Here is a 23,019-nt window from a genome sequence, read left to right as displayed (position 1 = left end):
ATACGGCCACCCCTTTTTCGTACAAGAGGCCATCCCTCCGTCTGACTTGCTCGTGAACCAGATAGGAAGCGGGCGGACAGGACGGGAGTTACGATGGAACGTCGGGGCGGGAGGGTGAAAACATGAACAGGAAACCCTTTCGGACACACTATACCCTCTCTCTCTCTCTCTCTCTCAGCGTCTATGTGTGTTAGTCTCTTCAGTATATCTGAGTGTGTGAATGTGTGTGTATGTGTGTGTGTGTAAGACCATGCGATGTTGTGCCTTTTGCCCTCTCCGGCCAATCCCGATGCTGGTCGTCAACGCGCAAGCGCCCGATATCCACCTGCTGGGCGGGGTTTCAAAATTCTTGTACACGATACTTTCATATCGCATGTAGTTGTGTACTGCATTATCCAATGGCCTCAATCTTACAGCTGATGTCATTATGTATATTTTGAAACTAAATCATTTCAGCAGATGATAGAAGCCGTGCCGCAGCTGACCGTCTCCAGCACAACGCATTCGGTATACTAATGCAGGCTATAGTCTTTACGATGCACAGGGCTTCGATGTCGCTCTTCCTTATTGATATTACGGTAATGGAACTAGGATTTGGTAGTCAATATTCACGCTGTTCATTATGAAATTATCGCACTGTGTTAACATCAGTCATTTTGTTGTTGTTGTTGTTGTTGTTGTTGTGTTATTCTTCGTGTTTTGCTGAGAAAAGGCTCCAATCGATCTCGATGCGAGCCGAGATCCAGGTGATGAAACATAATGCAAAATCAACAGAGGGTGTTTGTTAGATAACTCGGATTGATCGGACACTCTTATTCTACATTTGCAGCTGAGCAGCTCTGATACTTTGACAGTGATCCAGTGAAACGGAATGAACAAGTTTTTTTATTTCTTTTTGCAGAAATCCCATCTTTGACTCGGAGTTTTGTTGTTGCAAAAAAATGTTGACCCTTCCCGTTATTGACACATTGGCCGCGATAAGAGCAAATAAGACCAGAACAAGACAGATAACAAGGTGTTTCATTTCGATTGGCGAGTTGGTGTTATTAGGTTACAGCTTTTGGTGCTGCACAACGGCAAACGCAGTCATTGTAAGGTCAACATGACACGTACTCGTTCTGCACTGTGCACAGTATGTGTCCATGATATTTCGTCTTATTTCTCCCCCGATTATTTTTTTTTTTCGCGTGATGCGGCTTCTTTAAAAATAAAAAATAAAAAATGCAAATGTTGTCACTTGAAGGACACTGTACATGCTGCTAACTACCCTCTTCCAGACCTATCACCGTTTTCATTAATAAACTTGTGGCTGGCATTGCGGAGACTTGCGTGCAAACTTTGAATAAATGCGGCCCCCTCCTGTTACGTCAGCTTGCAAGTGCTTCGCTTTAGCTAACAAGGTCTACACTAGACGAAATTATTTGCTAGAATGGAGTGTCCGACGTATGAATGGTATGTTGGTCCAGTTCGTTTCCCCGACTAAAATGCTAGAAACCAAGTTTTATGTGCGGGACAGCATCGTGGGTTGTTTAAGAAAAGATAATGGCAGCCAATGTCCGGCGTCAGGCATGGCGTTATATAATATGACGCTTTGAATTGATTCGTAACTATCACAACGAAATGCGATACACCGAGAATAAAAATCAGGCATCATATAAATCTAAAGGACAAAACCAAGGGGGGATTCGAGTGACTACTGATCATGCGTGTTTTTGTTTTTTTCTTGTAAAGTTTGTTGTTGTTATTTTTCTTGCCTGTCTTATTTTTTTTTTCTCTCTCTATCACATCTTTTAAATGAATTAAATTTTATTTTTCTTTCTCCCGAACAGTAATGAATCATCTGTTCTTCATTGGATTTGCTCGAAGCTCATTAGCTGTTGAAAACCAAACGACTTGCTATAGTAATCAAGTATAGAGTCCAGCAGCAATGCTGGACTTTTGACGTGCCCCGTTTGTATCGACTCTGTATATGATGGCAAACTTCAGTTTGGCCGGGACATCGGAAAAGAAAAGGATAATAAATTAAAAAACAAAACAGAAATGAGCGCATCCACGTGGAAGAGCGCCATGCCAACTTTGTCAATGAGAAAGTTGCGCCGTAAATTTAGGAAAGAAAACGAGTGATGGGCGCTGGTAGCTGGTGCTTCGCGTCAAAGGAAATGGACCTGGCTGACGGTAAGCTGGCCCGTTTCACCAAGCTAGGCCGCAAACGGATATTTAAAAACAAAAGTCCATTCCCAACGCTTTCTTCATTTTGCTTGTCACCCTCTACTGTCTATTCTCTTACTCTTCGCCCACGAATAGGCTAACTGAGAAGCAAGCTTCCATTTCTACCTTAATGAGCGTGCAAGGTTTGCCAAAACACGCTGCCCGTCATCTTATCTCGCTCTTCTTCTTTTTCACTCTTTCTCGTCCGTCTTCCTGCCATGCTTCCGTGAAAGGCAGGCTTGAGTTTCTCTTGCGCGGCCTTGGCCCGAAGAAAGTAATTTGCCCCAAAATTATAACAGGGCGAAGGAGAGATGTGGACGTTTGAGCGAGCGGGAAGCGCGAGTAGCTGCTGCAGATGGGGGAACCGTTGGCCGGCTGCCAGTCGACTTACGGCGCAACTGTAACGTCCGGTCGAGCCAAACTGGTCGAGCTTTGATGGCTAGCTGCATTCTTTTCCCATGCCGACTAATCCTGTGCCATGATCGTATTGTTGCTTTGACGAGAAAGCCATTAGTCATTCGCGTCCAATGCGCTGGACGCGCCTCCTTAACATGCACGTTGGACAGCATCAGCCTCGTTCGTATTATGGGTCGGGAGGCTGCAAATGATTGTGTTGGTGGAAGAGGAAATCGAAATCAAATCGCATAGGCATTGCTTAGTATAGTTATACATGTCCAATGCTTATTTCTCCTGCTCGCTATTAACGAGTAAGAAATATATTGAAATCTAAACTGTTCAGGATTCTATATACGTATGAAGGAATGAATGAATCAAGTGCGTTGCATGATGAAAATGAACGTCGGCCACAAAATCAAATCTGCCGATTCGGTAAGAGGCTAAGAGCACCAGAGACGCTGATGTGGTGTTTTCGAATTTTTCCTGTTGATTTGCGAGGCCACGGCCACCTGCAGCAAGTAAGGGCCGATGGAGAGAGGCGACCAGCGGGCGGCAGAGGAGAGTCGTAGTGCGTTTGTTTTCTCATGGAACGGTTCACATGTGCATAAGCTATATATATGTCTATATACAGTATATATATATAGACAAACGGTGAAAGAGGAAGGCAAGTGGATCACTTGGGAGCCATAGGCCAAAATGATCGACCTAACCTATCGGCCCAAGTCGTCAATGGGACTATATAGACGTGGACCTGAGACTTTCAAATTGGGATATGTTGGCCGCTATGTATATATGCAGGCTGGGCGGGCTTTTGGAAAGAGGTGCGTCAATCGAGGGTGGACGGAGGTGGGTGTGGGTGGGAGGAGGCTATTACGTATTGAAGTCAGTGCGATGCCAATTCCCACTCGGGGAAGGGGGGGGTAGAACAAGAGTTGGTAAAGTTTTGTGGACGAAAAAGAAAGGGAAGGCGGAAGGGCCGACCGAGGACAGGCAAGTCAAAAGAAAGAGCTCTCTCGGCTCTCACTCTCAGCTGAGAGAACTCTATTTATGAAACTCTCTCTGACTGACGTCAATGGCACCGACCGCAGGACTGTGAAGCGAGCACGAGGGATGGGGTTGAAACGTCTTCGTCTCTTTCGAGTTGTTTGGACTCTTTTGGTGTGTGTCTCTGTCTCTCTTTGTCATTTGGCAACGGTAACCAGCATCCCGTCCACCCTGCCTGCCGCTTCTTCGTTTCGAACTGAAACCAGTAGAACGCAAAATAAATATGTCCCTTAACGTAATAAATACAAGAGGGACGAAGGGGGAAAAAAAACAAAAATAAAAATAAAAATAAAGGGAAAAAGGTCGGGCTGGAGAGGAACTCGAAACCCGTGTTGGAATTTTTCCCCTTGCTTCCATTATTAACGGGAAAAGACAAACAGCAGGCGCGTCCCAACAGCAACAACAACAACTTAGAACACAAGAATAATAATCGATAAATAGACAAGAGAAAAAGACGGAACCAAAGAAAGACAATGTGACATCATCGCTCGAGTCACGGGACGCAAGTCCACAATACTTTTTTTTTCACCCTGTATAAATACCCCGATCCGTACGTGCGCAATTGTTTCAATTTCATTCAAGACAAAAATATAAACAAAATACATGAAACAATTAAAATTCTTATTTCCACACATATTCAGTTGCGAAACGAGACATAGTATAGGAAACAAAGACCGCAAATACTACTATATATTACGTCTGCCTTCTTTTGTTTTATTTGCTCCAATATATTTCACGCTAAATTCAATACACAATATAAAAGGCGTCCACTTTGCGTCGGTCGGGTGAGGGAAACGAGAACGAAGGTATTGGATATACGTGGATGCAACACGACGTATACAAGTGAGCCGATCTTCATCATCAATCCCCCTTGAAATTTCAATACGATAGTGCGATAAGGACGGTGGAGCAGCTACCGATGATGAGTGTGAATGGAAGTTGGAGAAAAAAAATAAAAATATAATCAGGAAGCGGTGATACTGTGTAGATATGGCCAACCGTTGTGTAGACACACAACCCGGTTTGGCCATTGAACAACTGTCGAGTAGCGTACGATTGCAATAGAGATCTTATTTTATTTATTTATTTTTTTCCTTTCAAAATTTTTTTATTGGTGGTGAACGATGATACGACGTGCAGAGTCTTCCCCGTTGTCGATATTATTGTTTGTTTGCTAAGAAAAGAAACGGGGAGAGGGGTGGTGGGACAAAAACACAATGCTGTGAGGAGTTTGAAGAGACTTGACGGCGGTCGTATGTAGACATTACATGGCGCGCTGCGCTTCGCCATTGAATGAAGAGGGAGACCAAGAGGCAAAAAAGCAAAGAATTGATGAGTTGAGAGCTCAGACAACAAGCGACTTCCATGTGAGGACCATTGTGAGGTGACGATCGAGGTGGCAATAAGCTAATGAAGAAGCAATCTACCGGTCGGCGTTACAACATCTCCTTTTGTGTCAAAAAGCCGCATCTTCTTTCGGGCGACATGGCCTGAAATTTTCCGTTACGTCAGACGATACTTTTTGATTTTTCTTTTGTTCATCATTCAAACTGTTCGCCCTTTTTACTCGTTTCTTCGTCATTCCAATACCTTCTTTGTTCTTTCCTTCCAATCGTTTGATTTCATCACGCATCCTCACACGAGGGATTGATTGTTTCATGTCCGGCTTTGTCATTCGCTCTGCCCCATTTTTTTATTTTATTTTTTTCTTCCCTGCTGTTAGTTCCCAGTTTCAGCCATCGATTTGGGGCTTTGGGGTACAGAAGTATATCGCAACATGCCGGTTGATGTGTCTGACTGTCTGCCCAGTAGCCGCTATCGTATTTGCTTTGTTGATGTTTATACTTGTCTTCATTGGCGATGAATTTCCCCAAGCGCGCGTGAATTCGAAACGGAGCAAACTATAAGGCAGCGTTCAGTTTCTCGGGCACCCTAGGGCGGGCGGACGGGTCAGCCCGGGTCAGACTAACAACACGGGGAGGGTGTGAATGCCAGTAGCTCTTAAGAGGACATACTATATAGAATGAACCTATCTAAAGAAGAAGCGGGGAGGGTGGCGTGTGGGGGGACGAGAAGAAAAAAATGGTGAACGGAGGGAAGAAAGGCAGTCCACAGCCTGTAACACGCGGAGAAAAAAAAAGTCAGGAAAGTATGAGGGGAGATTGAATAGATCGTTCTTCTATGGGTTTTATATAGATCCATAGTCGTTGATGTGATAGACCCGGTGTTTCCTACTATCCCACACCCCCTTCTCCCTTTTTCTTTTCATTCTTTCTCGTGTCTCTGTCTCTCGTTTCTTTTATTTTTTACGTCCCACACTCGACACTCGTCTTTTTTTTCCCCCTTTCTATTCCGTCGATTCCGTTTGTTACTCCCTTCGACAACAGCACCCAGTAGCTCCAGTCTCTATCTTTCCCTGTTGTCTCTCTCTCTCTCTCACTGTCTCTCCGCCATCACATCTGATTCGACCATAAGGACGAAAGAGAAAGACGACGAAACGAGAAGAAGGATTTTTATATTCTTTACCGGTCCTCGACACCACCGACCGGCATATTAGGCTATATACCTTATACGCTCAGCACCGAACTCGAACTCGAAAAAAAAAAAAAAAAAAACAAAAAAAAACTTTCGGGAACAACTGGCCTTTTCTTTCGCTCGTATACCATCTACGCTAGATATAGCCTATTTCTTTTTATATCCTTTATTTTATTTTATTCTATTTTATTTTTTTTTTTTATGACAAGTTCAACTTCATCTATATATCGATAGGCTGGGATATCAGTTGGCCACCGCGCCGACACGGACAACGCCACTCTTGACTCCCATCGCGCATCAAATTGATATTGCGTCTACCCATTATTTGTCTCCCCCCTTCCTGCCTCGGACTCCGTCTCGGAGACGCCCACCTTTCCAGTACTGTTCCACTAGGAAATCTTATGTTCTTCCTGCATGTGTATGTAACTATGATGTCGTTTGAACTCGTATATGTAGTAGCCTACATAAACGGATACACAGACTTTTTATCAGACGGCTATTAAATACGCGTGAATATTGTTTAGATTTTCCTGTGTTTCTAATTATGGCGATCTTTTAATGCTGATAAATTGGCAACAATGGCGCTGGGTAAAAGAAGAAAAAAATAAAATTTTACTTGTCGGCTGTAACATGGGAATCTGATTGGTATAGAAGCCTTGGACTGCGGCTCATCGATCGCGACTGGGCAAGCGAAAACGGGTATCCAAAAGGAAGTCGAATGCCTTGGTGGTTAAGAGAGAAAAAAAAGAAGAAATGAAGGAAGCCTATCCTTCATTCAAACAGCGTCTTGTGTGTGATGTGTGTGTGTGTCGATATGTTCCGTTCAACGGCGAACGCTGGTACGTGCGTGCAAGCCGCGGTGAAAAGAAAAGGAGGCGTGGGGGAGGAGGGCGAACTGGGATGCAATGGGTAAAGGACTGAGGGAGTGCAGCAGGAGCTATTAAGGTACGATCTAGAGTCCTGGACGAGAAGGGGAATAAAGAGGACCGAGGGGTGCGTCCGATTAGCCTCGCTCCATTGGTCTCCAACATCGATGCTTTAATCGCATCGCTTTTAAAAGACTCGACATCACTATATGGCTGTAGACTAAATAACATTGTACTGAATCAGTTGTTGCGACTAGGTTAGGCTTGTGCTGCCACACAAGACCACCAGTTTTATGGTAGGTAAAAGGAAAACGATAACAAATTTAAAATGCGATGATATACTCTTGGGGTATTTGTCCATAGTACCATTTCGTTGGAAGGAGTGGGTATCAGGATCAGAAAACAGTCCGTCATGTCATTGGCAAATGTGGTGAGTGAGGAACTGTTGAATTTACAGCAATCCCATTGATTTGAAACGGATAAGGGAGTCGTTGACGGCACAAATCTACCATCACTTGTACAATACAATGAACGATAGCTTGTGCGTCAAAATTATACAAAGCAATAAAGCGACAGTCACAACTTTCAGTTCTTAACGACTAGATCGAAAAGGAACAATCACTTGGTGAGGGCACTGCCCCTTCTCCACTGTGGCACAAACAGACGTTGCCGTCTAGGATGTGGCGATTTGGCGATCAGTGGTCTCTTCAATCTGTATGTTGTTCGTCGGTCCCTTACTTTATGGTAAAAAGCAGGAACCAGCATTTGACATCCCCTTCGTTTCAAATCTCATTAAAATTTGAAGCATTTTCCAAAGAATGCTCGTAACTGAGCGCGGAGATTTTTTCTAAACGAAATAAAATGATATTTCATTCTTCCATAGAGGAAAATCGAGTTCAATTTTCTGACAATTATTGAAACGTTGTTGCTATTTAGTATTGAGAAATGTAGTAGCGTGCAATCAAAACCGTAAGGTGGTGTAAGCAGCAGTTATCGCCGACGTCAAACGCTGCCTAACGCTTGCGTCGGGAAAAGAAGCGGCAATAAACCTGTAACAGACTGGAAAAATAATTTACAAACATTAGAAGAACGAGATAAAATAGCTACGTGAAGTTCGGGTCAACTGGTTTGTAATGGCAAGATACAGCGCAATTGGCAATCCCTTGATAAGCTGATGATTAAAACTTCTGATATGGGCCAGAACAGGAAGTGTTTTAACCACTGAAGTCAAAACGAGATAACATAAAAATACGAGAAATTCAGGCAATAAATAAGAAATTGGACTAAAAAAAAAAATAAAACAATAATGCCAGCAGAACTAAACCATGTGCTCAACACTTAATCTAATCCTCATTGTAGGAGTTAATCAGTGCATGGATAATCTCACCTTTTTCTAGTTAGGGATCAAGCAAGTGATCAGCTAGTTAGACACAACAAATGGGTTTTGTCTATTTCAAAGTAGGCTATTACTGCTGGATCCGTCCTTTGCGTCAAAATTCTAAAATTTGACAACTGAAGGATGATTTAGGTTTTAGTAGTACAGAGTGAAAAGTGATAAGTTTATCAATTGTATAAGGATAGCAAGATCACTCAAATCAATCCAACAGCGGGGACATGTGCTGAATAACGATATTTGAATGTTCGACATTTCCACAAGCTACTCGTCATCGTTATCTTCCACGTCTTGGTGACAAGCAACAGCACCCGCGTGACGTACTGGTTTTATTAGAACCCGTCACACAAATTGCTGTCAGTGGCTCTTTATTCTTTCCCTTTGCTGATCAATGGGTTACTGTGGACTTTTTCTCCACTGTGTTATTCCTATACGTCTCGTCTTTGGAGACTCGTTTTTAAGTGGAGGGGAGGAAAGGGAAATGATGTCACTGGCAGATGATGAGAGATGATTGGGGTCGTCAAAATGCATAAAGGCTATAGTACTATGGCAGTCAGATGTTTTTTTTTTTTTTTTTTAAAGGGAACGTTTGATGTTTATCGTAGCCAGATCGTTGCACTCGAATCGAGAGACATTTTCGCAAGTTTCAACAGGCATCAACGTGTCAGACTGCCTGAACACATACCGACCACGAAAGTACGGCATATAGACTATGGAATCGATAAAGGTAACTTATTCATGTTAACTAAAAATTTCGTACGGGTAGGCACACTGACGTATGGAACTTTTTGCGTCCAGAGTGGTATTACAGGAAGCTCCTGGACCATTGAACCACAAGTAGAAACTGAAATGGGGATGACGAGCTAATTCAATATGTCACTGATGACATCATATCAAGGCAAAAGTTGCTCACATGCGACTATGTATTTGAAAAAAAAAAAAAGAAAAAAAAAAAGAAAGAGTAATCTGCTTAGTAGCGGTTGGGTCAAAAGTTCGATCATTGCCATCTCTGATTTCGGTCATCAGCGGGGTGAATCGAAAGGCCATATGCCAAATATCCGGTCCACGATACCCCTTTTTTCTCGCTTTTTTCATTCCTTTTTTTGTTTTCTTTTTCTTCTTCTTCCTTTTATTTTATTTTATTGAATTTTTATTTTTTTTATTTTGTTTTGTTTTGTATTTATTTTATTTTATTTCTCGCACTTTCGAAGGCGCACTATTTGACATACAAGTATGCATTGCATTCTCGTTGGTTGGCTGACGATAAATTTTATTATTGTTGTTTATTTTTATTTTGTTAGGTGCAAAGTTCCACATTTTCACCCTCGGCACATCAAAACGTGCGGATGAAAAAAAAAAAAGGATTGATGAACGAGACCCCCAGCCCTCTCTTTCGATCTGGCTGATCCCCATCATCAGTGACCACCATTGCGATGCCTGGACCAGGCGTTGATGGGACGGATGTTGTTATGCGCTGCTCGCTTTTTTATCTGGAACAAGTCAACGAATATTGATGAACTTCACTTCCTCTCCGGTGAACCGATAAACTCGGATGGAACATCCCCCAAACCAGCTTCTGTCTAAAGTTTTCTTTTATTTTTATATTTATTTTTTTTTTTTTACTTTTCAAGTTTTTCTTCTAGAAATGTTGGACGGCGGTAGTCAAAGACACAGTACTGTATTAAAATCTCAATCTGCGAAAAAAAACGAAAACTGGAACATTTCTAGTGATAAAAACATCGCATCGCTCTTCCGTTTGGCCTTACAGAGCAAGTAAGAGGATAACGGTGTCACAAAATGTCATGCTCGCCTTCAACGTTTTTCGACATCAATAAATTTAACCAAATGTTCACGTGACTGTGTTACACCGATGAATTACCTGCATGATATCAAAAGTAGATTACCTACTCTTTAAATCGATATCGTACGATCTATTCCTAATCTAAGTATTTTTATGGGGAAAGGAACCAAAGAATGTACAACAATTTCAAATAACAGCGTGAAGCCGAATCCGTCCTCCCAAAAATCTGCGATGAAAATTCAGGTACGCAAATACTTCCCAAGGAACCTAGCAGTAACACACTAAAGGCTATTCGGATTCGAAGTGCCACCAATCTACTAAGCTTACGTTGCTCAACTTCCTTGAAATCCAAAAATGCGTGAATATTTTTCGAAAATGCGGAAATTTAAAGAGCACTCCTGTGTATAAGGTATTTTCATGCTGCGAGAAAAATGTTATCATGGGGATCTTGCGTGAATAGCGCTAAGGTTGTCAGCGCTACCTATGGTGTATTGAGAAAACAACATTGCTACATAGTCAAACATAGAAAGGGAAAAGAAAAAAGAAAATACTATGCACTCAGCTGAAGTTGTGGAGGCTGTGGACAACTAAATAAGCGGCTTATGACGTGGTTACCCGAGTAACTCGTGTGTGTGAGTTAATCATTCGACCTTCGTGTTGTGGTTAGAAGCTATTAAGTTTTGGGCTTGCTTGGGGGTTGCAAATTTGCCAGCGTTATTTTGACACGTAGGCTGCTAGTGTGCGTCTCTTCAGTAAGTCACTAGGTTCAGTTCAACCTTGGCGATTATAGGTTTGAGAAAGATGAGCAAGATATTGATCTTGGTCGTGGTATTCTGTGCTTGCAATGCACAAATCCGAGAACTGCCGAAAGGAGAACCAAACACAGTTGGTGGCAAAAATGTTAAGTTGCGAATGCCAGGGATAATTCCTCAGAAGGTAAACTTTCCCCAACAAATAAGCCAGAAGGAATTATGAAATTTGTTGAATTTATGCAGAATGATGATTACTTATGCTCAGCATTTGATGCAAGTGATGAGCAGTTATACATAACACAATACAAAATCGAAGGAACTGCTGACAGAGCTCACCATATGCTTCTCTATGGTTGTTCCGATGTTCCTTCAAAAGACATCTATTGGTAAAAATAACATTGAACTACATGGATAATTGACATTCAACATTTTTGTAAAGGGATTGTGGGCACCATGGTGTATGTTCAGGATCTTCAAGTATTATGTTTGCTTGGGCTAAGAATGCACCTCCAACTAGCTTACCTCCATCAGTTGGATTTCGTTTTGGAGGGCAGGAATCTTCAGTCAAATATCTGGTGCTTCAAATCCATTATGCACACCCTTTGCCCCCTGGAGAAAAAGACTACAGTGGAATGGATATTGATGTGACAAGTGAAGAGTATGAATTATCATTATTATTTTTAATGCCTTCTTTTCTCTGTATGTTAATCTTAATTTCTCATAGGCAAAAGTATATTGCAGGTATATTTTTACTAATTGGAGGAGCAATTATTCCACCATTTATGCCAAGTAAGATTTTTAAATTTGACTGTTGATAACAAGAATTAAATTTTTTTACTCCACCAAATAGAGGTTCATGCTGATGCCTGTTGCAAGGTTAACGTTCCGGCACCCATTCATTTATTTGCCTACCGCACACACGCGCACGCCTTGGGACGTGTCATAACAGGCTACAAGCTAGGAAAGATGGTGTGTATTTTTTTGGTTCAAAGCAAGATTTTTACAAATATTTTTCTTGTTCCTAGTCATATTCTCGCCGTTGTAGCCCGTGATTTATCCATACTGTTAAGGACTTCACTCAACGATATTTTTGTTCCCCTAGAGCGGGCAAGTAGAGGAAATTGCACGAGGAAATCCGCAATGGCCACAAGCGTTTTATGGCATGCCCCGTGTATTCGACTTGGAATCGGGTGATATAATTGCAGCGAGATGCACCTACAATTCCACCAACAAAAACACAACGACGTATATGGGTAAGCCTACTTCTATGTCTATTCATATAAACCCTTGTGATTTGTTAAATATTGCTGCAACGTAGGCTCGACCGCTGGCGACGAAATGTGCAATTTATACTTGATGTATTACACCGACGCTAAAAGCGGAACAGCATACCAGATTTGCACAGACCAATGTAACCAGAGACCTTCCTTGTTTCCGATCGACTCCGATGAACCTCTGCCTCCCAATCCTCTGCTTGAAGAGCATGCTCTTCATGGTAGTCATGATAAGGAAAATGCAAACATAGTAATTTCTGACAAAATGTCAATTAATCTTGTAAGTGTTATATAAGGCACATTAGCTTTCTGTACCATTTTCACCTATACTATTTCGCAATAGGAACAACTAGAATACAACAACGTTTTTGGAAGTACAGATGATCCACATAAATCGATCCCGGAGCCAGAAAAAAAAGGTCAAATCGATTACATGCTGAATCATGTAGTTCATCGAAAACCCGGTTCTCTGGTTCCTCCGCAAGACGAAATTTATAACAAACAAGTCGAGGACATAACGCAAAACCATCTCGAAATGAAAGCTACTTCAAAACCTGTAAAATTGCGATATCTTTTTCCAAGATACGTATGTAAACATTTGTTTTTTTCTCACACACAATTTTGGGTATTCAGGAAACAATCCAACTCAAAACGTATCCAGACAAATACGTTGCAGACCCAAAATGGTTGTCTACCATTCAAAGCCAACCGTCAGCCGTCGCTATTGACTCGAAAGGCAATGTAGTCATCTTTCACAGGGCAAACAGGTGTGGCTGTGATGCTGACAAAAGCTAAAAAATGCTGAGAGCAGAATTTAAGCTGAGTGTGGTGAAGAAATCGCTCAAAATACTGAATGTACTTTTTTTTAAAATTATAAATAGAGCCTGGGGTTTCAACACTTTTGGCTTCGACAACCGTTTGGCTGATTCAAGTATTGGCCCAATTGAAGACGCTACCCTAATCTTATTTGATCCCAATGACAGCCAAGTAATCAACAAAGGTGGTCAAAAAATGTGAGACCTTAGTATCCCCTAAACTACTGCAGCCGGAAATTTATCTTTATGGTCTTATCAGGTTTTATCTCCCGCATGGCTTGACCATCGACCAAGAAGATTGTTTGTGGGTCACAGACGTTGGTGCTCATCAAGTCTTCAAACTAACTCCTTTGAGAAAAGGCACAGATAGTTTACAAGTAAGTTACTTTTCTATCACCATCCAGGCAAGGAAAGAAAGAGGATGTTATGGTTTGAATGTTTTCTCAGATACTACTAGAACTTGGCAAAAAGTTAGAACCTGGATCGGGGGAAGGAGAATTTTGTAAGCCGACTTCTGTGGCTGTATTACCTAGCGGGGAATTCTTCGTTGCTGATGGCTACTGTAACTCGAGAATTATCAAGTACACCAAAGCAGGAATGAAGATTTCTGAATGGAAGGCAGGCAAGTATTTAGATAATAGATTTAGTTTGTTCCTAATTTTAATAACGTGTTTAAAAACTGTTAATAGGTACGACGAGTCCCATGAATGTTCCCCATTCGCTAACATTGGTGCCTGAAAGAGATATGATTTGTGTTGCGGATCGGGAAAACGGTCGGATTCAGTGTTTTTCGATTACGGACGGTCGACTACAAATGGTTTTGAAATTTCCGGAATTTAGAACTAGCCTTTATGCCGTCGCTTACAAAAGTACGAAAACTAGACCAGTTTTGCTAACGGAAAATTCTAATTTGAACTTCGCCTGGGTTTAAGATGGTAACTTGTATGCCGTCAATGGACCTTCATCTTCTAATGGGAAAACCGTCCCTGCTCAAGGATTTGTCATCGATGTGAAGGGATCGGGAGAAATTGTTTCGTTGTTTGGAAGCAAAGTCGACACGCACTTGGGTACGCCGCATGCGCTAGCTCTCGGTGCCAATGGTTCTTCTATCTACATTGCTGACATATCTCCCTTTAGAGTTCTCAAGCTTATAAAACAGGGTTAGTTACCTTGAATTTGAATCAGTAAACTTTAAAATTAATCTACTTCTCTGACATTCATCACAGAGAAAGACGTTACATCATCACTAACTATCATCAATGGGGAGACGATGCTGGCTGACCGCACTCCATCATCAACGTCTTTCTCTAGCGAACACATGATAGATCTAGATGTTTCGTCTTTTTCTACTTCTGTAATCATAATTTCCATCCTGGCGGTTCCGTTACTGATACTTATCATCGTCTTTGCCATCATAAGATTGAGACAGCGAGGTAAACGAGTTTAACATTGTTCATGTCATATGCTGATTGTATTAAAAACTGAATTGATTATTGAATGCAAAAAAAAAAAAAATATATATATATATATAATAATAATAATAATATTATTATGGGGGAGTACTTTCTTATGTTTCTTTGTGGACATCCTAAGTTACCTGTTGCCTGTAATGTAATTTACACTGAATTTTTATCACAAAGGTTGCTGTGCTGAGACCAAAAGGACGGCCAAGCTAGATTTGGGTAGCTTGCTTGGACATCGTGACCCGATCCGTGGTGGATTCGAAAAACTAGCAATGGAAGACAGCGATGGAGAAGGAGAAATGGATTCGGACTCTGAAGCCGACGTGGTTGAATTTACCAAGGCAAGAGCGTAAAAAACTGCTTCGCTCTTGACAATCGCAGAAACTACTGATTGCTATTTTTGTATGACATAAGCACACAGGCCACACACTATGTCGAATTGGAAAGCCTGAAATAACGTGAACTATATATTTTCTCGTGAATTGATCTGAATCGCGAAAGCTATTATTCCAAGTTGGGCAAACGCAAGTCTTAGACAGGATTTTATTTGTGAACTTTCCATGTCACCGTTCATTTTAAAGGCGGCCTTATTCGCATTATCTAAATTAAGTATTGTTGTGCAATCGAAAATTGGAAGCCATTTTTTTTTCTTTCTCAATTCTCTTTTCTTTGCTATGACGAATCCAAAACTAGGACGTACAACTCTGGTTGTGGTTTTATTTTAATGGTTGTGGTGTTATCAGTTCCCTCGAATAAAATTTGAAATAGGTTCTTATCACACTTGTACGAAACAAGATTGTGACCGCCATTCCGCTTTTCATGGTACATGACATCGTTTATTATTTTTTTTATTTCGTCTTTTGTTGAACTTGAATGAAAATATTGTTATGCGGTGAAAAATAAAACGTACAAGCTGAAGTTTTTATTTCTTTTCACACGATTGCATTACCGCCTTATCGGTGGAGGGCAGACATGCCACACGATTATTTCTTCGACGATCATTTCTGAAAGCGGTAGTCAATGACAAGACTATAGGGAACGCTGTTTGTGGGGACGGAATCTGTTTCCCCACTTCAATGTTGATGCAACGCTGCAAGTAATTTTCATCGGTTTTTAAGACTTAAAATATAGATTTTTGTACCTTCAATAATTTGTTAGATATTTTTCATTATTTATTACTGCATGAACTATCTTATTTCAATTTGTTGTTTAGCAGCACCCACCCTTTACGCCCTAATATGTTTTGCTTCAAAAAAGGTAAGAAGAAAAGAAAGAAAAAAGACTAGCAAATCTGGTTTAACAGCAATTAGACCACTTCTACAGTCAATTATGACCAACTCATAGCTTTCGAAATTTTCGTCAAAGGATTAAAAAAACGTTTAAAAGCTAGTAGATATTGTTTCCTTCCGTTTTAGTAGTTGTAAAAAATTTTATAACTTTCGGTCGAGGAATCTTTTTCTGCGAAGCCATTATCAGCTACGCGTATATGGTGTAGCCATTTTAAGTTACGTGTAAGGTGAAGCATTTTTTGCTTTACGCATGTATGGTGAAGCCATTATCAGCAACGCGTATATGGCGTAGCTACTACTCCTACTAGTACTAGTAGTACAAGTAGTACAAGTAGTACAAGTAGTACTAGTAGTACAAGTAGTACAAGTAGTACAAGTAGTACAAGTAGTACAAGTAGTACAAGTAGTACAAGTAGTACTAGTAGTATCGGGGAAAATCCTAAATTTTGGGATATTTCAAGTAAAAACGTGGGATGAAGTGGGAAAACGGGGAATACCGGGAAAAATCGTTTCTTGGTGGGAATTTAGTGAAAAAATTATTTTTAAAATTAAAGTTACTTCTAAATTTATATGAATAGAGGAAGTGAGCAAGTGACTGTATCCCCCCCCCTGTTTGCGAACGCACTCTTGCGCATTCCGCCATGTTTCTCGCGAGTCCGTTTTTCCTCTGGGGAATTCACATAGGGGGAAAAAAAAGTCGCGAAAAAATATTTGTAAAACGTTTACAGTTTGTCGAAGGATGCTCGCAATAATTTTGTGTGAAAGGTAAGTGAACGAGCTATATTTAAATATTTAATTTATGGGTATTTAGTTCTAGAAAACAGCTAAATTTTAATGTTAAACGGCATTGTTTACAATTTTCATTGTAAGGAAAAATGAGCTGCGTTGTAAAAGGGTGCCATCATACACCACGGAATCACAATGGAAAGTTTTTCTCTATTCCGAAAGTAAGACGTGATGAAACAGACTTATTAGTTAAACGAAGAGCCCTTTGGCTCAAACGACTAAATCTCTCTGAGAAAGAATTAAGACCACGTAGTCGAGTTTGTGATGAGCACTTTGTTTCTGGTATTAATGTGTTGTTTCTTTTCTCTGTTACAAAGTATTAACGATGTATTTCTCTGCAGGGTTTCCAAGTTATGAACGGGATATTACGAACCGTGACTGGGCACCAACTCTGTTATTAGAAAACCAAATACAAACTGTTGATGACCGGTTTGTAAGAAGTGTGAAGTATACCAAACAAAGAGGTTTGTTCTCGAGCTTAAATATTTTTCTATTCACTACATTTGTATTGACATCATTACTGAATATTGAAGCACAGATTATTAAGAGAAGCAAAAAAATTAAGAAACCAACACAAACACCACAACCACAACCACAACTACCAACCACCAACAAACAGCAATGAAAATACTAGACTCCTGTAATAATTCCAAAAGTAACAACGATAGAATCACACTCTGTGATTCAGACACATCTCAGAACATTAGTAATAACATATTCATCATCTTACTCTTTATTATTATGTTTTCTTACATTTTCATTTTGGAATAGGTACTTGTTCCATGGTGCATGACACCAGCTCTATCGCATTCATTGATGTGGACAATCTAAGTGAACGTAACGACGACTTGCTTCAGCGTAATATTGATCTGGAACGAAAACTATAAGTAGCTAACTCAACAATCGAAGAGCTTAATAGTAAGTTGAAAGAAATGAATAGTAAAAATGAAGAATTATCTTTGAAGCTATTAGAAAAGTCTAAGGATCTTTATTCCCATTGCATGGAAGATTACGATTTGATGGTATATTACACCAGATTCAGTAAACATACTTTGTCGACAAGATGAACTTTACCTTTCTTTATCACAATGTCCAGAATGAATGTTTCCTTGGTGCTGCAATGCGACCCAACAATTTAATGGAGGCTTGGTATAAGCCATTGAATGTGTAACCCTGTTTTCAGTATTAAAATGGTAATATGTTTTTTGTGTGTGTCAATACAATACACTCATACCACAGACTACGAAGTAAAGACCGATATCATTGCCACAAAGTATGAACAGCTGCTCGTCGCAGCTCTATGGAAGGAGGAATGACTTCCTATATCGTGCCATGGGACCCCTGAAACAGAGCTCGACGTACGTCACCCCTCCCAAAGGTGGAATTTCAAACGAAATCACGATTTTAACGTGGGCTCTTATGGAAGAACCCAAATTTTCAGCTTTTTTAGCAAGAACTTGTTAAGTTCACAGTTTGGAAAAAATATATATTAATGTGCAGGATGCGGCGCATTTTTTGGTATCTTGTTTGGCTCTGTCCTGCATTTCAAACCATTTTTAAATAATGAATGAAATTTAGCCACAAGGCGCATCTTTTTTTTGGTTATTAGTGCAGTCCCTGCAATTTTTTTTTCGGGTTTGTTTGTTTTTGCAAACTAGACTACTCCGCGGACTGTGGAAGGTTGATTGTTTTTGTTTATATGGATTGGATTTACTGGTTACATGAGGGAACCCACGACAGAAGCGGTGCACCATTTTTTTACACTCCTCTTAAAAATGAGGCATGTCAAGTGATATTTAATTTATCTCCTAGTTCGTATTGAATACAGAAAAGGAACTTCCCACGGAGTAGTGTGAAAAAACAAACACAAACGAAAAAGTACTTTGCGGGGGCTGCACTAATAAAAAAAATAAAAGTGCGCCTTGTAGTTATATTTCATTTATTATTTAAAAATAGTTCGAAATGCAGGAGAAAGCCGCAAAAGATACCAAAAAATGCACCGTTTTCTGAACTGTAACATTATCCTCCCCCCCCCCCAGACTGTGAAGTTAACCAAATTTTGCAAAAAACACTTAAAACTCGGGTTCTTCCATAAGAGCCCACGTTAAAATCGTGATTTCGTTTGAAGCTCTACCTTTTGGAGGGGCGACTTACGCCGAGCTCTGTTTCAGGACACTGCTGTACTTCTATAGCACATTTCTGCCGTCGGATGTCCGAATCATGGTCGAACATCCGTTAGATATCCATGTAGGGGATACCGGGACTGATAAGTACTTTTTTTTAAATCGTCATATCTCGGTTTTTACTAAAGATATCTGAAATATTTCTGTTGTCAGCGATAGACAACTGTGTTTTATAGCTCTAAATTTTTTAAAAATTTATTTGTTTAAAATTGGTGGAGATAAAAAAATTATAGTGTAAACCCCCATTCTTGGAAAACCCCAAAATAGTGGTGTTGAATGGACCCTCGTTTGTTTTGAATAAAATAATCTGTCGTTCTTTTAACAAGATTCCTTCGGTAATGTCCTTCGGGCAATTTTTTTGAAAAAAATTGTCTATAGACATGTAACGTGGGCCAAAGATAAACATATTTTGGACCCAAGGTTTCTAAATTTCAATCAATTTATAGTGTTCGTCTGCTGTAGTCTACTGTCCGGAATTAGCAACACGGGAGCTTAAGTAAAAAAATGAAAATGCAATAACGAATTTGATGAATTTTATACAACAAATGTACTACCGATGCAATAGTTTTATAAAATACACTTCTGGGAATCTAACCCTATCAATATTGGCTAGGATAATGTAAGTTTAAGACCTATAAAGCGACTTTAAAAATTTTTCCAAAAATTAGAAAAACAATGACATTTGAAGAAAAAATGTTTTATTTCCGCATGAGTATTGAACAATTAAACTTAATGATGCCAGCGCAACACCTTACCACTACGCTGTTATTGACATAATGCGACTAGTATGAATAGCAGTGTAATTTTACATCATCTGCAGCAGTATACTGTCCGGAATTAGCAACACGGGGACTTATGTAAAAAAAATTAGAATGCAATCGTGAATTAGATGAAGATTTTTCCTCAAAAATAGACAACAAATTGAATTGTCTTGTAAAAGCAATTTCAGGGAATGTAACCATATAAATATTACTTAGAATAGTTTAAGTTTAAGACATACTAAGCGACTTAAAAATTTAACAAAATATACGCATAAAAAGGAAAAACTAAATAAATTTTGTGTTTCAAAGAGTATTGATCCACTGATCTTAGTGTTATGAGCCCAACATCTTACCGCTGAGCTATCACACACATATATGTAAATATAGCATCAAAAATTAGTTATTTTGTCGCCGCTGTGTAACTTTCTTCTCCATAGTCTCCGTTCTGGCAGCATGTTTACTACTGCAATATAAAAAAATATATAAAAATCTACTGTTTAAAACATTTTGTTAAAGAAAACACTTACTGTTTAGTGACTGTTATACAGCCTTCTGCACTGACTGCAATGCATTGACAGTTGTAAGGTTACGCAAACAAAAGCGAATTCACTGTCTAGGATTCGGCAACCAGCTAGGTAACAATTACGCAAATTAATTTTTTTAAACTGTAATAGAATCAAATGAAAAAGCCACTATACCACGTATCAAATTTTGACAGAATTTTGTACAAAATTTGGGGACGATTGGTCATTCAGGGAAGAAACGTATATGGAAATACATAATGGACATTAAACCTTCTGAGATCTACTACTACTACCCTACCCCCTATACCCCACACCCTAAAATTGTTATAGTCCTTCGGTATATATACATATATACCCTCAGGGATAAACAATTTATAAAAATCATTTTTTTGTATTTTAGTACTAAATTTTAAATAAAAATATCACTTTATCTGTAAAAAATTACATAAATCTGCTTTCTTGTTAAATTATCGTAATGGGGCTGATTGGTTGATGGGGGATGGTTCTATTAATTATCAATTACTTAAAAAATAGATTGATTTCTAAGAACCTCCAATAAAAAAAAACCCAGGAGCAATCTGCATTCTGAACATGGCCTTCGTGAAAAACGGCATTCCAGTTGAAAAAAAATATTTCACCCTTTGTTTATCAATTAATTCATTTTATTTTCCACCAAACGTATATTCAGCTCCTCCAACAACTCCTCTCCCTCAGTTCAGCGAACACTGTCAAACAACCCCGTAGGTGTCAAGGCCAACTTACCCCAAATTTCTTTGCAAATAAACTTAAAGTTTGTAGAGAAATAGGACACTCAGTAGAATTAAGATTAGTGGTAGAAAAATGTAGAATAAAATTTTCTACAATTGTTACTATTTTTTATTTTTTATCTTACTTACACTAAAAAACTATCTTCAAAATAAAAATAAAAAAATTTACAATTTCAGATACCTGTTTTTAAATTTTGTTCTTACTAAACAACAAAGACGTTTTAACTAACGGAAATTCATCCCCCCATGTTTTTTGGCATTTGCAATAGACCACGAACGGATGCTGAGTTGTCAGTTTTCAAAATGGTCGAAAATGTCGATTGTGGTAAGGCAGCCTAAAATTAACACAGGCTTCTTATGGAGACCCTTTTTTAATTAAATCATTAAGTGAGAAATAACTAGTCTTTTCTATTTATTATTTATTTTTCTGATAAGTCATCATTCTATTTAGTACCTTGTTTTTTTTTTTATTCCTGAAAAACTATGGTATATATTTTAGTTTAATTTTTTTCCGGGGTTGTTTACATAAGCTCGTCGGCTAGTCTCAGTTTCAAATTAGTCGGCCGCCATTCTCATCTGTCAAGATGACTATTTGCTTTATTCACGGTTGCAAGAATAATAGTAGGAAATTAAGTGCTAGACATGTTAAGTTCTTCTGTTTGCCATCAACTAGTGTTAGATTTTCAAAAGAACTGAATGATCAAAAGTTAAAAAGAAGACTTGCTTGGCTTAATAATGCAAAGCAAAAGTGTTCACATGACTTAATTAAACCAAGGATCTGTTCTTACCATTTTCATGGAGGTAAGTAGCTTACATTTCCTTATTTATCATTCTCTTCTAGTTACAAGTAATTACATGGTATATATTGTTCATTGAAGGTAAACCATGTGATGATGTATACGAAGAAACTAATCTAGACTGGGCTCCTACTATATTTAAATTTATGAGCCACAGTGCAACAAATGTCTCTCGTTACAACAGAGTTAAAAAGAGACTTGCTGTAAATGAAATCCAATAGAGACTGGAATCAAACATGACTTATTCGTGCAGGTAGCATACTGATAAATGAACTATTGTTGTATAGACCTCATAACAGTTTATATAATATTTTAAAAAATATAGAATTTTTCAAGTGAAGCAACTGAATTGTCAAGTTCAGACATAAACATGGCTGACGTATTATCTTCAACGATGATCATTGATGTAGAAGATCAGGAAAACTCTGCCAAATTACTTAGTCAGCTGAGGAACCTTGAAACAGAAAACACGGAGCTACGAGAGAAAAATCTTTGCGCTAATAAGGAACTGGAAGCAGCAAAGGTAATGATAAGCGAGTTGACAGCGAAACTTCAAATCACAAGTGAAAAGTTATACGAAGCAACCGATGGGAAGGCCAGGAAAACTCTCTTAACTCAACTGAAGATATCAGAAAATATTACCCGATTCTATACTGGTTTGAATTCCTTCCCATTTACAGCAAGTCTCTTTTTAACTCTGTTGTAACGAGAGACATTTGTTGCACTGTGGCTCATAAATTTAAATATAGTAGGAGCCCAGTCTGGATGAGTTTCTTCGTATACATCATCACATGGTTTACCTTCAATGAACAATATATACCATGTAATTACTTGTAACTAGAAGAGAATGATAAATAAGGAAATGTAAGCTACTTACCTCCATGAAAATGGTAAGAACAGATCCTTGGTTTAATTAAGTCATGTGAACACTTTTGCTTTGCATTATTAAGCCAAGCAAGTCTTCTTTTAACTAACTTTTGATCATTCAGTTCTTTTGAAAATCTAACACTAGTTGATGGCAAACAGAAGAACTTAACATGTCTAGCACTTAATTTCCTACTATTATTCTTGCAACCGTGAATAAAGCAAATAGTCATCTTGACAGATGAGAATGGCGGCCGACTAATTTGAAACTGAGACTAGCCGACGAGCTTATGTAAACAACCCCGGAAAAAAATTAAACTAAAATATATACCATAGTTTTTCAGGAATAAAAAAAAACAAGGTACTAGCTAGAATGATGACTTATCAGAAAAATAAATAATAAAAAGACTAGTTATTTCTCACTTAATGATTTAATTAAAAAAGGGTCTCCATAAGAAGCCTGTGTTAATTTTAGGCTGCCTTACCACAATCGAGATTTTC

At 39.1% G+C, this 23,019-nt stretch overlaps 1 protein-coding gene, 4 long non-coding RNA genes and 1 pseudogene across 6 annotated transcripts; 3 read left to right on the top strand and 3 right to left on the bottom strand.

Annotated features, from left to right (window-relative positions):
- Positions 1-179: 179 nt before the first annotated feature.
- On the top strand, positions 180-1,317 carry LOC123466820. Its single transcript, XR_006641543.1, has 3 exons — positions 180-351; positions 460-578; positions 902-1,317. It is a non-coding gene; the product is annotated as an uncharacterized LOC123466820 (long non-coding RNA).
- A 5,942-nt stretch (positions 1,318-7,259) lies between these two features.
- On the bottom strand, positions 7,260-8,874 carry LOC123466831. Of its 2 annotated transcripts, none has more exons than XR_006641559.1 (2): positions 8,437-8,874; positions 7,260-8,270 (listed from the first exon to the last, which is right to left on the bottom strand). It is a non-coding gene; the product is annotated as an uncharacterized LOC123466831 (long non-coding RNA). The 2 variants fall into 2 exon arrangements; XR_006641558.1 differs by having other exon boundaries at positions 7,260-8,108.
- Positions 8,875-10,766: 1,892 nt separating this feature from the next.
- On the top strand, positions 10,767-15,465 carry LOC123466817 (peptidylglycine alpha-amidating monooxygenase-like). Its single transcript, XM_045166960.1, has 16 exons — positions 10,767-11,179; positions 11,239-11,381; positions 11,435-11,653; positions 11,720-11,784; positions 11,846-11,964; positions 12,098-12,248; positions 12,314-12,549; positions 12,613-12,825; positions 12,903-13,036; positions 13,151-13,282; positions 13,344-13,461; positions 13,532-13,706; positions 13,774-13,953; positions 14,017-14,244; positions 14,311-14,517; positions 14,725-15,465. Exons 1-16 carry the CDS (start codon positions 11,045-11,047, stop codon positions 14,898-14,900), a joined length of 2,631 nt encoding a protein of 876 aa, XP_045022895.1. The 5' UTR covers positions 10,767-11,044; the 3' UTR covers positions 14,901-15,465.
- Positions 15,466-16,947: 1,482 nt separating this feature from the next.
- Positions 16,948-17,862, top strand: LOC116936329 (annotated as a pseudogene).
- On the bottom strand, positions 17,596-18,789 carry LOC123466818. The gene is made up of 2 exons (XR_006641542.1): positions 17,857-18,789; positions 17,596-17,795 (listed from the first exon to the last, which is right to left on the bottom strand). It is a non-coding gene; the product is annotated as an uncharacterized LOC123466818 (long non-coding RNA).
- Positions 18,790-22,325: 3,536 nt separating this feature from the next.
- On the bottom strand, positions 22,326-22,622 carry LOC123466821. Its single transcript, XR_006641544.1, has 2 exons — positions 22,532-22,622; positions 22,326-22,454 (listed from the first exon to the last, which is right to left on the bottom strand). It is a non-coding gene; the product is annotated as an uncharacterized LOC123466821 (long non-coding RNA).
- Positions 22,623-23,019: the final 397 nt, after the last annotated feature.

This window comes from Daphnia magna, unplaced genomic scaffold (assembly GCF_020631705.1).
Source record: "Daphnia magna isolate NIES unplaced genomic scaffold, ASM2063170v1.1 Dm_contigs118, whole genome shotgun sequence".
Classification (NCBI taxonomy): domain Eukaryota; kingdom Metazoa; phylum Arthropoda; class Branchiopoda; order Diplostraca; family Daphniidae; genus Daphnia; species Daphnia magna.
Note: the sequence above shows the minus strand (reverse complement) of the source record. Positions and strands in the feature narration are given on the sequence as shown.